Genomic DNA, 15,221 nt, shown 5'->3' on the forward strand with positions numbered 1-15,221 from the left:
TCCAATTGTATTCATAGCTTCTAAACTGACATTTTAATCGGTGTTGTCATAAATTCCAATAATTAGTTTTTTAAACTATAAAAATGGATTGGTCTCATTTAAAATGTAATGCTTTATTGAACAAAAAACTATAACATTGGTTTTCATGAGAGTAATGTATTTTTTGTAGTTTTTAAGTTCTACAAACGAAATATTTTTTTCAAAATTGTAAAATAGGCTAAAAAATTAAAAATAAAATTTTATTTTTTTTAAATAAAGTTTTGAAAATGTACAAAAACGAAAAAAAGCGAAAACATCAAAATATGCACTAAAAGAGTAAAATATGCTCTAAAAACTCGAAAATATGCCTTAAATATGCTAAAAAGGTGAAATCATGCAAAATTATGCTCTTATGGGTAAAATATGCAAAAATATGCTCTAACAAATCGATGCCAAAATTCTTAAATTGGTCTGAAACGTGTAAATATCTTATCCATGAGTCCATACGACGCACCACAAAAAACATGCATTTGCATATTTTGGTTTCCCTGATTATCAGTATATTTTCCGAAATATGAAATTGGCAATAACTATTTTATCATGCGCTGATAGTTCTCATAAATGTTTACGAATGGGTACTAATTTTATTTGAAGACAGCTTAACCCGTATTTTTAACGATTTTTTAAATTATATTATTTTAAACCGCTATAACTTTTGCACGCACCATTGAAAACAATTAACGTTTCAGGAAAATAATTCCCGCATAATTTCTCAGGAATTCGGGATTGAAAATTCTGCGGAATTCCCGTCCTGGGATTTCCCGTGAAATACACTAGTACATACCCAGCAGTCCGCAGGTTATTACAAATTAAAATACCTCCAATTGTATACTATGTCATACAACTAGCATCCTATTCAGATCAGTATTATTCCTATCCTATTGTAAAATTAAATGCACATTTATTTATTTCATTTCGTTTTTATACCCTCCACCACCATCAGTGGTGATAGAGGGTATATATAAGTTTGTCGTTCCGTGTGTAACACCAAGAAATATTCATCTAAGACCCAACAAAGTATATATATTCTGGGTCCTTATGAAATTCTGAGTCGATTAAGCTATGTCCGTCTGTCCGTCTGTCTGTCTGTCTGTCTATGTAAAACACGCTCACGTTAGAACTAAGCAAAGGAAATCAACCAAACTCACCCAAAATATTTATTATTATCCTAAGCAGTTTGGTATTGAAAATCAGCAAAATCGGTTCACAACGTAAAAAGTTATGAGTAAAAATTTAAGACTACCTCGAAAAAAATTACGTTTTTTTCATAATTCTTTTGAAGTTTTCTCAGAAACTACTAAAGATATTTCGATGAATTTTGTCACACATTATTTTTTCATGGCAGTGATCAATTATGTTGAAAATCTTTAGAATCGATCCAATATTTCCCATAGCCCCCATACAAAGGTATATATTCCCGGAAATTAGTTTATCGTTAATAACTCCCTCAAATATATCGGTATCAACACAAAATTTTGTACATGCAAATATAATATGAACAGAAATCATACTTTTAACGTAGATCTCAGTCGGTCCACAATGGGCCATAGCTCCCATACAAGGTCCACTTCCGAAAATCACCTAAACGGACATATTTCAATGATTAATAAAGCTATTGTGATAAAATTCGAGTTAAATATGTTTTGTGTACATACAAATCATTCTACCAAATTTTTTACGGATCGGTCCATTATTGGTCATAGCTCCCATATAAGGCCCACTTCCGAAAATCATTTAAAAGCTCATATTTCATTGTCATATAAAGCTATCTTGATGAAATTCAACACAAATATGTATATTCTAAATATAAATCACTCCACGAAATTTTTTCCGGATAGGTCCATATTTGGTCATAGCTCCCATATAAAGTCCCCTTCCGAAAATCACTTAAACGCATATATTTCATTGAATTATAAAGCTATCGGGATAAAATTCGACACAAATATGTATACATATTGTATACATACAAATCATTTTGCAAATTTTTTTACGGATCGGTCCATTATTGTTCATAGCTCCCATATAACCCCACTTCCGAAAATCACTTAAAAATACATATTTCATTATCAAATAAAGCTATCGTGATAAAATTCGACATAAATATATTTCGTATAAATATAAATTATTCTACTAAATTTTTTCCGGATAGGCCCATAATTGGTCATAGCTCCCATATAAAGTCCCCTTCCGAAAATCACTTAAACGCATATATTTCATTGAATTGTAAAGCTATCGGGATAAAATTCAACACAAATATGTTTTGTATAAATTCAAATCATTTCACCAAATTTTTTACGGATCGGTCCATTATTGGTCATAGCTACCATTTAAGGCCCACTTCCGAAAATCACTTAAACGAATATATTTCATTAAATTCTAAAGCTATAAGGATAAAATTCGACTTGAATATGTTTTGTGTACATATAAATCATTCTACCACTTTTTCCCCGGATCGGTTCATTATTGGTCATAGCTCCCATATAAGTCCCACTTCCGAAAATTACTTAAACGCACATATTTCATTGTCAAATAAAGTTATCTTGATAAAATTCGACACAAATATGTTTTGTCTTTATATGAATCACTCTACGAATTTTTTTCCTGATAGGCTCCCATAGAGGGCCCACTTACGAAAATCACTTAAACGCACATATTATAATAAAGCTATATGGATAAAGTACGACTTAAATATGCTTTGTGAGCATATAAATTAATCTACCAAATTTTTTCCGGATTGTTCCATATATGGTAATATTTCTTTCAAAAAAATCACTTAAACGCACATATTTCATTATCAAATAAAGATATCTTGATAAAATTCGACACAAATATGTTTTGTGTAAGGTCATAGCTCCTATACATATAAAGTCCACTTCCGAAAATCACCTAAACGCACATATTTCATTAATTAATAAGTCTATTGTAGTAAAATTCGACTTGAATTCTTTTTTGGCATACTAATTATCAACCTTATCGGTTGATAATTAGTCACAACTCCCATATAAGTACCATTTCCGAAGATTACTCAAATGCACATTAACAATCAAAATTATCGGGATAAAATTCGACATAAATGTGCATTTTGTATATATAAATCATTCTACGGATTTTTTCTTCCGGATCGGTCCATAGGTTGTCTTAGCTCACATATAAGGTATACTTCTTGAAATCACTTAATATCACTTAATTCGTAATTAAATGATTATATCCGGATAAAATTCAAAATGAGAATGTTCTGTGTACTGATAAATCATTATATTAAAATGTTATCAAACTGGCCTATTAATATACATTTTTCTAGACCTAATTAAAATTAATTTGACATATGCATAAATGTTAGTACCCTCAATAAGGAAACAAAAATTTTGCCAAGTTATCTAAAAATTATATAGTTAAATGGTTTTCAATAAAAAGTAGCTTGCTGGTGGAGGGTATTTAAGATTCGGCATAGCAAATAATATTATTTGTTTCAACTCATTTGATATTTGCTTCATTTGATATTAATATTAATACCAAATTTTTTTATATAAGTTTGTAATTCCAACTTTTGAAATCGTATTTCATTTAAACCTTAAAAGGGCAAGAGCTGATTATGAAAAACTTAGTACATCGAGTTAATACAGTAGATTTTTCTATGTGTGAAAATTACTTTGCATGGTGTAATAAGGGCACGCTACATTTGTTGTATAGAAAATTTATGAACGTGAGTGAAAATATGTGAGTCAATATTAATAAGTATTTTCAAAATATGTATATTAAGATTTATGTATGTATGTATATCAAACACTAATATAATTATTGTAATTGTAATATGATTATTGTAATTTTGTTAATAGTTTAGTAAAATCGGTTGATATAAAACAATATTTAAAAGTTTATTTACAACTCATTCACATATATGGAATATAGGTGTTCCAAGGTTTTCCCATTTTTTTTTAATTTGCCTCGATGTAGAGCGTAGTTTCTTCACAGTTAAAGTAAATCGTTTTTTCTATAGAAAACTAAGTTCTTTTTCAGAATGAAAAATTCAGCGGTTTATTTTTTGCGTTAAAGTTTAATGTTGACTATTTTAAACATTATTGTATACATATTTTTCAAAATTTTAAAAGTGGGCGTGGTCAGTAGTAATATTTTAATTATATTTGATATGCTTAATACTAATTTTAATAAAATTTTGTTTTAAACAGTGACCAAAAGTGAATTCTCAAAACATTTAAATCAAAATTAAGATAAAGTGGACATGGCCATAATATAACCACTGCATTTCTTATAGGGTTATCACTATGTTTATGATAATCATGCAGGGAGTACTGAATACAAGGTGACATCGCTAGCCCAGCTGATCATTGTTTACAATTTTTTATACATAGACTTGTATGCTTGTGGTTGCTCTCAAGTGCTGGTACCTTGTTCAGTATACCGTGATAATCATGTGCATTTGATTTTAGATATCGTTAAAATTGAAAAGATATTTATTTAATCTGTAACTCTAAAATTTTCGGGTTTACAAAATTTAGTTTTTGATATCACTGATGACGTGATAAATATGGATAAATAAAGAAATAAACCAATGAAAATTAAATATTTTTTACAGTTATTAAAAAAATAAAAAAAAAATTTTTAATTGTGTTAGATTTTCGCGGCATTCTTTTAATCACTCGACAATCCGCAAACATTTTACTGTATAATTTAATAAAAAATGATTTTTGCTATTCCCTTGTATACATAAGTATGTATATTTTTTAAAATTGTATAGAAAATTTGTATATTATCATAAATGTTTATCTATTATCTACATTCATAAGTTAACGATCAATAAAATATGTTTGTCATTTGCAGGTTCTTCATCAATGGCACTGTTTTCTTCATAACATTACGCATACAATTGGTAATGAAAAGCAGAATTTACCATACCGCCAATTCATGGTTTGTAGACCAGAGGTTAAAAAATCTGAATTGCACCCTGATGAAGGAAATGTTCAAAAGATTACAACCAATTTCTTCTATGGCACCCTTCTTAATGAAAAGGGTCAAATTGACGATGACTTAATGCTGCGAAAATGTGTATTTTTTGGGGGACTTGAGAAGAGCCTTCGCAAGACCGTTTGGCCCTTCTTGCTTAAGTGCTATTCGTTTTCATCGACTTTTGAAGATCGTGCAGTTTTAATGGACATCAAACGTCAGGAGTATGAGGAAATCACTAGAAGACGCTTATACTCAATGTCACCAGAAGAACAGGTCCATTTTTGGAAAACCGTACAGTGTGTGGTTGAAAAGGATGTTGTGCGTACTGATCGATCAAATCCATTTTTCTGCGGAGACGACAATCCCAACACTGAAATAATGAAAAACATTTTGTTAAACTACGCATTCTATAATGCTGGAATATCGTATTCGCAGGGCATGAGTGATTTGTTGGCCCCAGTACTGTGTGAAATACAAAATGAATCTGAAACCTTTTGGTGTTTTGTAGGACTAATGCAACGTGCATTTTTTGTGTGCACTCCAACTGATAACGATGTCGATAGAAATCTTAATTTTCTGCGCGAACTTATACGTATTATGTTGCCTCGGTTTTATGAACATCTCAAAAATCATAGCGATGCTTTGGAATTACTATTTTGTCACCGATGGCTCTTGCTCTGTTTTAAGCGGGAGTTTACAGAAGCTGTAGTTATTAGAATGTGGGAGGCATGCTGGTCAAATTATTTAACAGACTACTTTCATCTTTTCCTCTGTTTATCTATTCTTGCCGTATATGCCGATGACGTTATTGCTCAAAACCTTCGAGCTGATGAGATGCTGTTGCACTTCAGTTCTCTTGCCATGTACATGGATGGACAGTTAATATTGCGAAAAGCTCGTGGATTGCTGCATCAATATAGGCAACTCCCTAAAATTCCTTGTACATTAGCAGGACTTTGTAAGAGATGTGGTCCCGGTATGTGGGATTCGGAACATAGGCCAGCTTTGGAATGTGTCGGACACACTGAAGATGAAAAATGTTCCTTAGCTATAGATTAAACTTACATTTGTTTTGAAATTAACTATTTTTAATTCAACATGTTGCACACAAGTATGAAATGCTACTATAATACATATGTATTTGTTTTCTTTATTACTACTATAAAAATATTTATTAATTCGTTGAGCAAAATACTAAAAAAATAACAAACATAATTAATAATAATGCAATAACAAATAAAAGTATCTTATTAAAAATAAGTGTATCAAAAATTAACTATTAAATATAAAACGCTTCATGTGCTTTTTGCTATGATTACTTATAAAAAATCATATGTATATCACGATTCAAATAAAACTAATGTTCGAATTGATAAACTTTGAAATGGAAAATTATACTCTTTAATTACGATTCTAAAAACTACATATTGGGAGACGGAGAATTTTAAAAGGCAATGCTATGCAACTAATAGCTGAGTATAAATACATACATATAAATAAATTTTAGGTTTTGTAAGCAATTTTGTATGCCCTACACCACTATAGTGGGAAGGGAAGAAACCCACCTCAACGAATTAGAATAATTTTCTAAATCGATTTAATCATGTCCGCTCATCCATGTAAACGGAAATTGCCGGGAATTATTTTCCTTAGTTTAATGCGATATTTTTGACAAAAACTGTTGTTTAAAATATATTGATTTGAAGTGTTAAATCCAGAGAAGATGTGTACATAAAAAGGTGCTAAATACTAGTAAACAAATTAGTATTTTTAAGCAATTTATTGGTGAAAACTGATTTTCTGAAAACAATAATTTTCACACATAAAAAACTCTATGTGTACAAGAAATTGTGGACCATTAGTATTTACTTTGTGTACTCAATTTTTCATAATCAGCTCTTATGTCCCTGTAAAAGGATTTTAAAGTTTAAAGGACATACGATTTCAGAAGATGGAATTCCAAATATATATAAAAAAATTGGTATTAATATTAATATCTAATGAAGCTCTGCTTCAAAATAATACTATTTTTTTCAATTCATCAGCATTAAAAAAGAAATGGAGCTTAAAGAAAATTTGTCACAAAAAAGTAGTTAACAGTTTTCTTTGAAAAAGAGACCTTTTTTATACCCTCCACCACCATCAGTGGTGATAGAGGGTATATATAACTTTGTCATTCCGTGTGTAACACCAAGAAATATTCATCTGAGACCCAACAAAGTATATATATTCTGGGTCCTTATCAAATTCTGAGTCGATTTAGCTATGTCCGTCTGTCCGTCTGTCTGTCTGTCTGAAAATGAACAAAATCGGTTCACACCGGGAAGAGTTATGAATCAAAATTTAAAACAACCTCGAAAAAAATAAGCATTTTTTACACATTCTGATGTAAATTTCTCGTAAACCATGCAAGATAAATTCATGAAAATCACCATACATAAGTTTCTACACAAGATCTTGATCCCTGCTAAAAATTGTTAGCATCGGTCCAAAATTTCATATACCTCCCATACAAAAGTACATATTCCCGTAAAATGGGTTTTTTGTTAATAACTTCCGCCACAATGTCGATATCTTCACAAAATTTTGCAAATTAAAGTCTTACGTCAATAGAATTCATACAGAGAAAACACTTTTTGCATTGGTCCATAATTGGACATAGCTCCCAAACAAGGTCCCCTCCCGAAAATCACTTAAACGCGCATAACTCATTACTAAATTAAGATATCCATTTAAAATTTGGTACAAGTATTATTCATATGCACAGAAATATTACTGTGAAATTTTTTTCCGATCGGTCCAAAATTGGTCATAGTTCCCATACAAGGTCCCCTCCCGAAAATCACTTAAACACGCATAACTCATTACTAAATTAAGATATCCATATAAAATTTGGTATAAGTATTGCTCATATGCATAGAAATATTACCGTGAAAGTTGTTTCCGATCGGTCCAAAATTGGTCGTAGCTCCCATACAAGGTCCCCTCCCGAAAATCACTTAAACACGCATAACTCATTACTAAATTAAGATACCCATATAAAATTTGGTATAAGTATTGCTCATATGCATGGAAATATTACTGTGAAAGTTGTTTCCGATCGGTCCAAAATTGGTCATAGCTCCCATATAAGGTCCCCTCCCCAAAATCACTTAAACGCGCATAACTCATTACTTAAATAAGATATCCATATCAAATTTGGTACAAGTATTGTCCATATGCATAGAAATATTACTGTGAAAGTTTTTCCGATCGGTCCATAATTGGTCATAGCTCCCATACAAGGTCCCCTCCCGAAAATCACTTAAACATGCATAACTCATTACTAAATTAAGATATCCATATACAATTTGGTACAAATATTACTCATATGCACAGAAATATTACTGTGAAATTTTTTTCCGATCGGTCCATAATTGCTCATAGCTCCCATACAAGGTCCCCTCCCGAAAATCACTTAAACGCGCATAACTCATTACTTAAATAAGATATCCATACATTTAGCACAAATATTGCTCTTATATACATAAATTACACTATAAAATTGTTTTACGTTCGGCCCATATTTGGTCATAGCTCTCATACTAGGTCTCTTCCAGAAAATCACTTAAATGCTCAATATTCATTACCAAATAATGATATGGATACAGAATTTTGAAATTTTTTCTTTATATACATAATTGGTCATAGCTCCCATACAAGGTCCTTTTACGAAAATCTGTTAAACGCACATTACTCATTACCAAGTCAAGCTATTGATACAAAATTTGGCACAAATATTAGTTTTGTATACAAAAATTCTATTTCAAGATATTTTCATGATCGGTTCATAACATTGTATGGTCCCATACAAGGTTCCCTTCAGAAAATCACTTAAACACACATTACTTATTACTGAATTACGATATAGATACAAAATTTTACTGAAACATAGCTTTTATGTACAGAAATTTTGCTTAAAGAATTTTTTACGATCAGTCTATAATTGGTCATATCTTCCATACTAGGTCCTGCCCCTGAAAGCGCTTTAACCGTATTTAACTAGTTGCATTATCAATTTGTGGAGAACAAAATTATATATATGTATTTTGAAAATCCTTAAATCTTTCACACACATGCATACATGCAAATTTCTAAATATCGCTAAGCGCTATAAAAATATAAAGAAAATGGCGTTTGTAATGTTCAATAAATCTTGGAATTGTAATATATTTAAGCTGTTTAAATCTTGAGATTTTTCTATTTAAGATATGAGTTAACTTATTTCTACAAATGTTTGATCAATTAGAAAAGTATTAATATAAAAGTATCTGGTGGAGGGTATTTAAGATTCGGCTCAGCCGAATATAGCACTCTAACTTGTTAAATTTACAGTAGTTTTCCGATTTAACGACCATTCAATTCTACGAACATCGCATTTAACGAACAAGCAAATTTTTGCTATTGAGTACCTTAAATAACGAACAAAAATTGTTTTTTGTACTCTGTTTAACGAACTAATAAAAATATTATTATTTAAATGAAGATAAAATGACATTTATCAAAAATAAAAAATAACCTAAGTTGTAGCAAAAAACTATACCGTTGTTTTAAGTGGTGCTTTTATACCCAAAATGGTAACACATTCTGGGTCCTTATTAAATTCTAAGACGATGTAGCCATGTCCGTCCGTCCTTCACATAATGACTTTAACGCTCATTACACGCTTAACAATACGAGTACGACGATGAAATTCGATACAAACATGTTCTATACTAACCGAAATCTCTGACAAATTTTATGGGAGTCTATAATTGACTCTACCCCATATCAGGCCCCCTTCAGAAAATTACTTCAACGCTCATTACTCGCTTAAAAATACGAGTGTAGCGATGAACTTGGAGAAATAACTTTAACGCTCATGAATGAATTAAAAATACAGCGATGAAATTCCACACAAGTATGGTTTGAAGGTGGGTATATAAGATTCTGAATTTTGTGTTTTGTGCTATTTTTATAAAAAAAGAATTAATTTTTATAAAAAATATTTTATGTACCTATTTTTAATTGTTTTCCTACCAAAAACCCACTTTTTAGATAGTACTGCATATAACGAACTTTTCAATTTTACGAACAGTCCTGACAACATATATGTTCGTCAAATCGGAAAACTACTGTAATTTCTTTTTCGATTTTAGTGGAATAAATTCTTTCTTTATGGAAAGTTGTAATATAAACATACCATTTCCCCCTTTTTCGCCCAGGAATAGACATTTCGAGAATTATGTTTTCAAAATACGGTGAGTTTAAATCAGAGCCCGGCGACGAATATGATTGGTCAGTTGGTGCAAGATCAAAAAATAAGAAAAGAGAACATTTTGTACTCTCATATTCACTACACACAGGCATGAAAAATTTTATTTTTTAATGGTGGTATTTTAATTAAAAGTAATAGTTATAATTTGTAAATTTCATTTAGACTTCTTTACTTATATCAATTTAAGAAATATTTAGATTTAAATTTGTTTCTTTTTGGAAATATACCTATTTAAAAAAACTTTCTGAGATATTTGGAAGTTATTATGGGGAATGTAAGTTAATACTCATTTTTCAATTTTAGTTTTGATATTAACTTTATTAAATTATTAATATTTAATTCATTTTAACTGATTCGTTAAGTTGTTTTTCAGATTCGGGTAAAATTTTGATTACAATAATAGATGTGTAAAATCATATAGATGTGAAAAATCATATAAAATGCATCTAATATTCCATTCGGTCATATCTGCAAAAAAATAAGTAATGCAGTATTAAAAATTGCTAAAGAGAATTAAAAAATCATTAAAAATACCCCAGAAAGTAGAGAAATAGAAAATGAGAACAAAAACAAAACTATCAATATTATTGTTTGTTTGTTGTTGTATATAATTATGATTTATGTGTGTGTGCGAAACACACCATTTTTAAATTAAATATTTTTTTTACATTAAATATTTTATATTAAATATTTTTTATATTATTAAAACATATTTAATTATTTTACACACGATACGTAGATACACGAGGCTTGTGAATTGGACATATATGTATGTATATCAAAAATAAAACTCGGACGATATACATAAATCTGCATTCATTTGCTCAAGAAAAATTATGTTTTCAAAAAGTACCAAACTATTTAACCGAAGTCATATGTAGGCCTTAGTACCAGAATTCCAAAATAACGCATCACAAATTAAGAAAGTATGATAAAATTCTACAAAAATTATTTGTTTTCGAAACTAATCAGTCGTTTAAATTCAATAGACCTCGGTCCACAATTGACAAAAACCCTCGTTAAAGGCCGTATTCTGAAAATCGCCCAGATATCCATATGAATATCCACACATGGTAGTATAATTCGCCATATATCGAATAAATAAGTAAATTCTGGTAGTATCAATTCATTAAGAGTCCATATATAGGTCCGCCTTCCGAAATCCACAACCTTGTAACCAAATATAAGAGTTGCTTAAATGGTAATAATATAAGTGCAATGTAATATGTAATTAGAATGAAATAAATTCAGAAAAAGTTATAGAAAATTATAAATTTCAGCTCATAAATTAATACGTTAATTTGTTCAAAATTTTTCTATAAACTTAATATATTTTAAAAGAAAATTAAGATGTAACCGATACCTTGCTATTACAAAATTCATTAGCAGAAAATAAATGTGTACTTACGTCTTTTTTCTTTTTCTTGTAAAGATGAAACTGTTTGATCTATAGCTACAAAATTTTCAGAGATAATGCAAATAGATTTCTATAAAAAAACGAAAATCGATAATCAAGTCGGTTACGTCCATTTTGCAAAAAGGGCTCGATATGTATTTGAGTTCCATTAGGTTAGGTTAGGTTGATAGGAGGATGTATACTACATCAAATCCGAAGAAATACACCTAGGCCACTATCGGGCCTGTTGTGCGCTCCAATTCAAGAAAAAAAAAAAAATTGTTCACTGAATGTATTATTTTTCCATGTTCAGAAACTCAGTTTCCTGGGCGTAATTCCTAAAAATCTTCCAATCGGTGTTGGTTAAGAATGTTATTTCCGGAATAACATCTCTTCCAAGATACTTGGATCTAACTTCGACGAATGCCTGACAATGGCAAAGAAAGTGCTCCAGAGTTTCACTGTGCTCTCCACATGCTCTACATTCGTCTGAATTCGCACGTCCAATTTTGTATAGATGTGCTCGTAATCCTGTGTGTCCACTGAGAATACGTACCATCATACTAACCTCAGACTTGCTCATTTTGAGAAGATTTCTCGTCTTGCTCTCATCAGGGTCACCCCATAGAATCTTTGTGGTTCTACCCACCGTTTCATTATTCCAAGAGGCCTTATGGGATTCTCTCATCCATATTTTTAATTCAGCTTTTGCTGCGTCGAATGGTTTTGCGTTTGTCAGGTTAACTACATCGAGCTCCCTTCCCTTTAAAGCTATTACATTCGCCCTTTCGTTGCCGATTACTCCCGAGTGGCCTGGTACCCATATGATGTGAACCTTACCTCTGGGAGAGTATTCAGTTAAAGCTTTCTTACAATCCAATACGGTCTTAGATTTAATTCTATCACCTGATATCGCACAAATTGCCTTCTGGCTGTCGGTAAATATGTTAAGCCCTGTGGGCGCCATATTTATTCTAATCCAATTTACACATTCCGTTATTGCTCGTACTTCTGCCTGGAAGCTTGCGTTATGATTAGGTAAACGGTGGTATATTTCTGTTTCTGGGTCTTCAATATAGAACCCCAGACCCACTTTGTCCCCTAATTTAGAGTCATCCGTGTAGCAACGGATTCCTACTGGTATTTGCTCTAATGTTCCGCTTGACCAAGACATTCTATCTGGGATTAGCGTTTCAAAGTTTCCGACATATTCAGTGTCTGGTATGCGACCAGGCACGTCCGATGAATGTGTATAACCTTCCAATGTGTCCAGTATACATTGATGACGTGTCCTATAACCGTTTTTGGACAGTTCGCCTAAAGTAAAGAGCCGTTCGGCTGTAAGCGCCGCCTCATATCTTATATATGTTTCAATGGGTGGAATATCTAGCAACGTTTCCAGAGCCTTGGTTGAAGTAGTACACATGGCACCACTTATACCCAAGCAGCATGTACGCTGAACTCCCTGTAGTAGTTTGATATTACACTTTTTGTCCAAAGCAGTCCACCAGATTATTGAAGCATAAGCTAGAATTGGTCTAATTACACTTTTATAAAGCCAATTTGTCATAGCAGGACTAAGACCCCATTTCATGCCTATGGTTCTCCTACATATCGCCCAGCACCGATGTGCCTTGTTGATCCTATCCTCTATGTGGTGTTTCCATTTTAATTTCCGGTCAAGTATTACACCTAAGTACTTAACTTTGTCTGTCACCGGTATCTTCTTGCCCAAGAAGCAAGGTTCAGTATATGTAGAAATTTTTGTCTTTCTTGTGAAAAGACAGATTTCCGTCTTCGCCGGGTTAACATTGAGGCCTCTCGGTTGAGCCCAGCTCAAGGCCGTATTCAGAGCCTCCTCAGCTCTTCTACACAAGTAATTTGGATCCTTTCCCTTTAAAAGTATTACGACATCGTCTGCATAGCAGACAGGTCTAAGTCCTTTCTCGGTTAGGGTCCTTAGGAGGCTATTAATCCTGATAGTTATATCGTACATCTCGCAGCTTATCCATCTGTTCCTTAGCATGTAGTTGATCCAGTTACGGAGCACCCGGTCAACATAAAACTGGTCTAGGGATTGGATAAGGGTATCAGTGTGCACGTTATTGAAAGCGCCTTCGATGTCAATGCATACTGCCAGTGTATACAGTTTGCTATCGAAAGATTCACCTATGTAGTGGACAACTTCATTTAAAGCGGTTTCCACCGATCGTCCCTTTACATAAGCATGCTGCTTATATTTAAGGTCATTGTATGGTATGCTGCTTTACATAAGCATGCTGCTTATATTTAAGGTCATTGTTTGGTATGCTGCTTTTAACCATGCTATCGACTATCCGTTCCAAGTTTTTAAGTAGGAAGGACGTAAGACTTATCGGTCGATAGGACTTAGGTGTCGCATAGCTAGGTTTCCCTAGTTTGGGTATAAATATTACCCTTGCATCCTGCCATTTAACTGGGGTATATGCCAATTTTAAGCATGCAGTGAATATCTGTGACAGATGTACGGAAACCAGTCCCGCCTCCATCTGCAAAATGCCGGGAAAATTCCATCCGGCCCTGCAGCTTTATAGGGAGCAAAGCTCTTGATTGCAACTTTAACCATGTCAGTTGTAATAACTATTTCCGTGTTACCCTCCCCTTCCTCCAATATCGGTTCATCTATGTTATTCGATATACCGGGTGGGAAATGAGAATCCATTAGGAGTTTCATTGTCTCCTCCATATCCTCAAGCCTCCTGCCCGTGTCATCGATCATAGATTCCGGTTGGACATGAGTTTTGGATAGGAATTTTTTTATCTTCGATACGTCATTTACGCTATCTACCTGTTCACAGAAAAGTTTCCAGGAGTCTCGTTTGGCTTTTCGAACGATTTTCTTATATTCACCAAGTTTATTACGATACTCATCCCGGTTAAATAGTTTGCGAAGAGTCTTCCCAAGGTTCCGGATCTCCCCAGTTACCCAGGGTTTTTCCTGGGCAGATCTCCGCTCTCGCAGAGGGCAGCTGTCCTCGAACGATTCAACCAGGGCACTTGTGAACGTTTCCACTTTGGCATCTATATCCTCTTTATTTCGACATTGAAAAGTGTCCTGACCTAAACGGTTCTTTAGTAAGGTCCCGAACATTGTCCAATTAGTTTTAGACTTATTCCGAAACTTTATCGGCTTTGGTGGTGGCCTTAGTATTTTGAATCTTATGTACCGATGATCAGAAAAGGAGTGCTCGTCCGAAACTCTCCAATCCTGAATTTCGTTTATAAGCTCTTCTGAACATATAGTTATATCTAATACTTCTTCTCTGATTCTATTGACGAAGGTAGCTTTATTACCTAAGTTCAATGTTATCAAGCCTTTAGTATTAAAGAAATCCATGAGGGCTTGTCCCCTGCGATTGGTGTTTGTACTACCCCAAGCTACATGATGCGAGTTGGCATCACAACCTATTACAATTTTCTTATTTTTCCTTTGTGCCTCTTCAACCAGTTTCATCAGATCCGACGTTGGTGGTAGTGTCGGAGAAT

General features: G+C 32.6%; 1 protein-coding gene across 1 annotated transcript in view; it reads left to right on the plus strand.

Annotated features, from left to right (window-relative positions):
• Positions 1-6,390, plus strand: part of LOC119600207 (TBC1 domain family member 16) — a 44,177-nt gene extending 37,787 nt beyond the window's left edge. The window contains exon 3 of the mRNA XM_037950303.1: positions 4,879-6,390. Within this exon, the coding sequence (XP_037806231.1) occupies positions 4,879-6,063 (1,185 nt within the window). The 3' untranslated portion in view covers positions 6,064-6,390. The remainder of the gene's footprint in view (positions 1-4,878) is intronic.
• Positions 6,391-15,221: the final 8,831 nt, after the last annotated feature.

This window comes from Lucilia sericata, unplaced genomic scaffold, assembly GCF_015586225.1.
Source record: "Lucilia sericata isolate MDLA Ls3-8-SP2 unplaced genomic scaffold, ASM1558622v1 Contig000107F_arrow, whole genome shotgun sequence".
NCBI classification, from domain to species: domain Eukaryota; kingdom Metazoa; phylum Arthropoda; class Insecta; order Diptera; family Calliphoridae; genus Lucilia; species Lucilia sericata.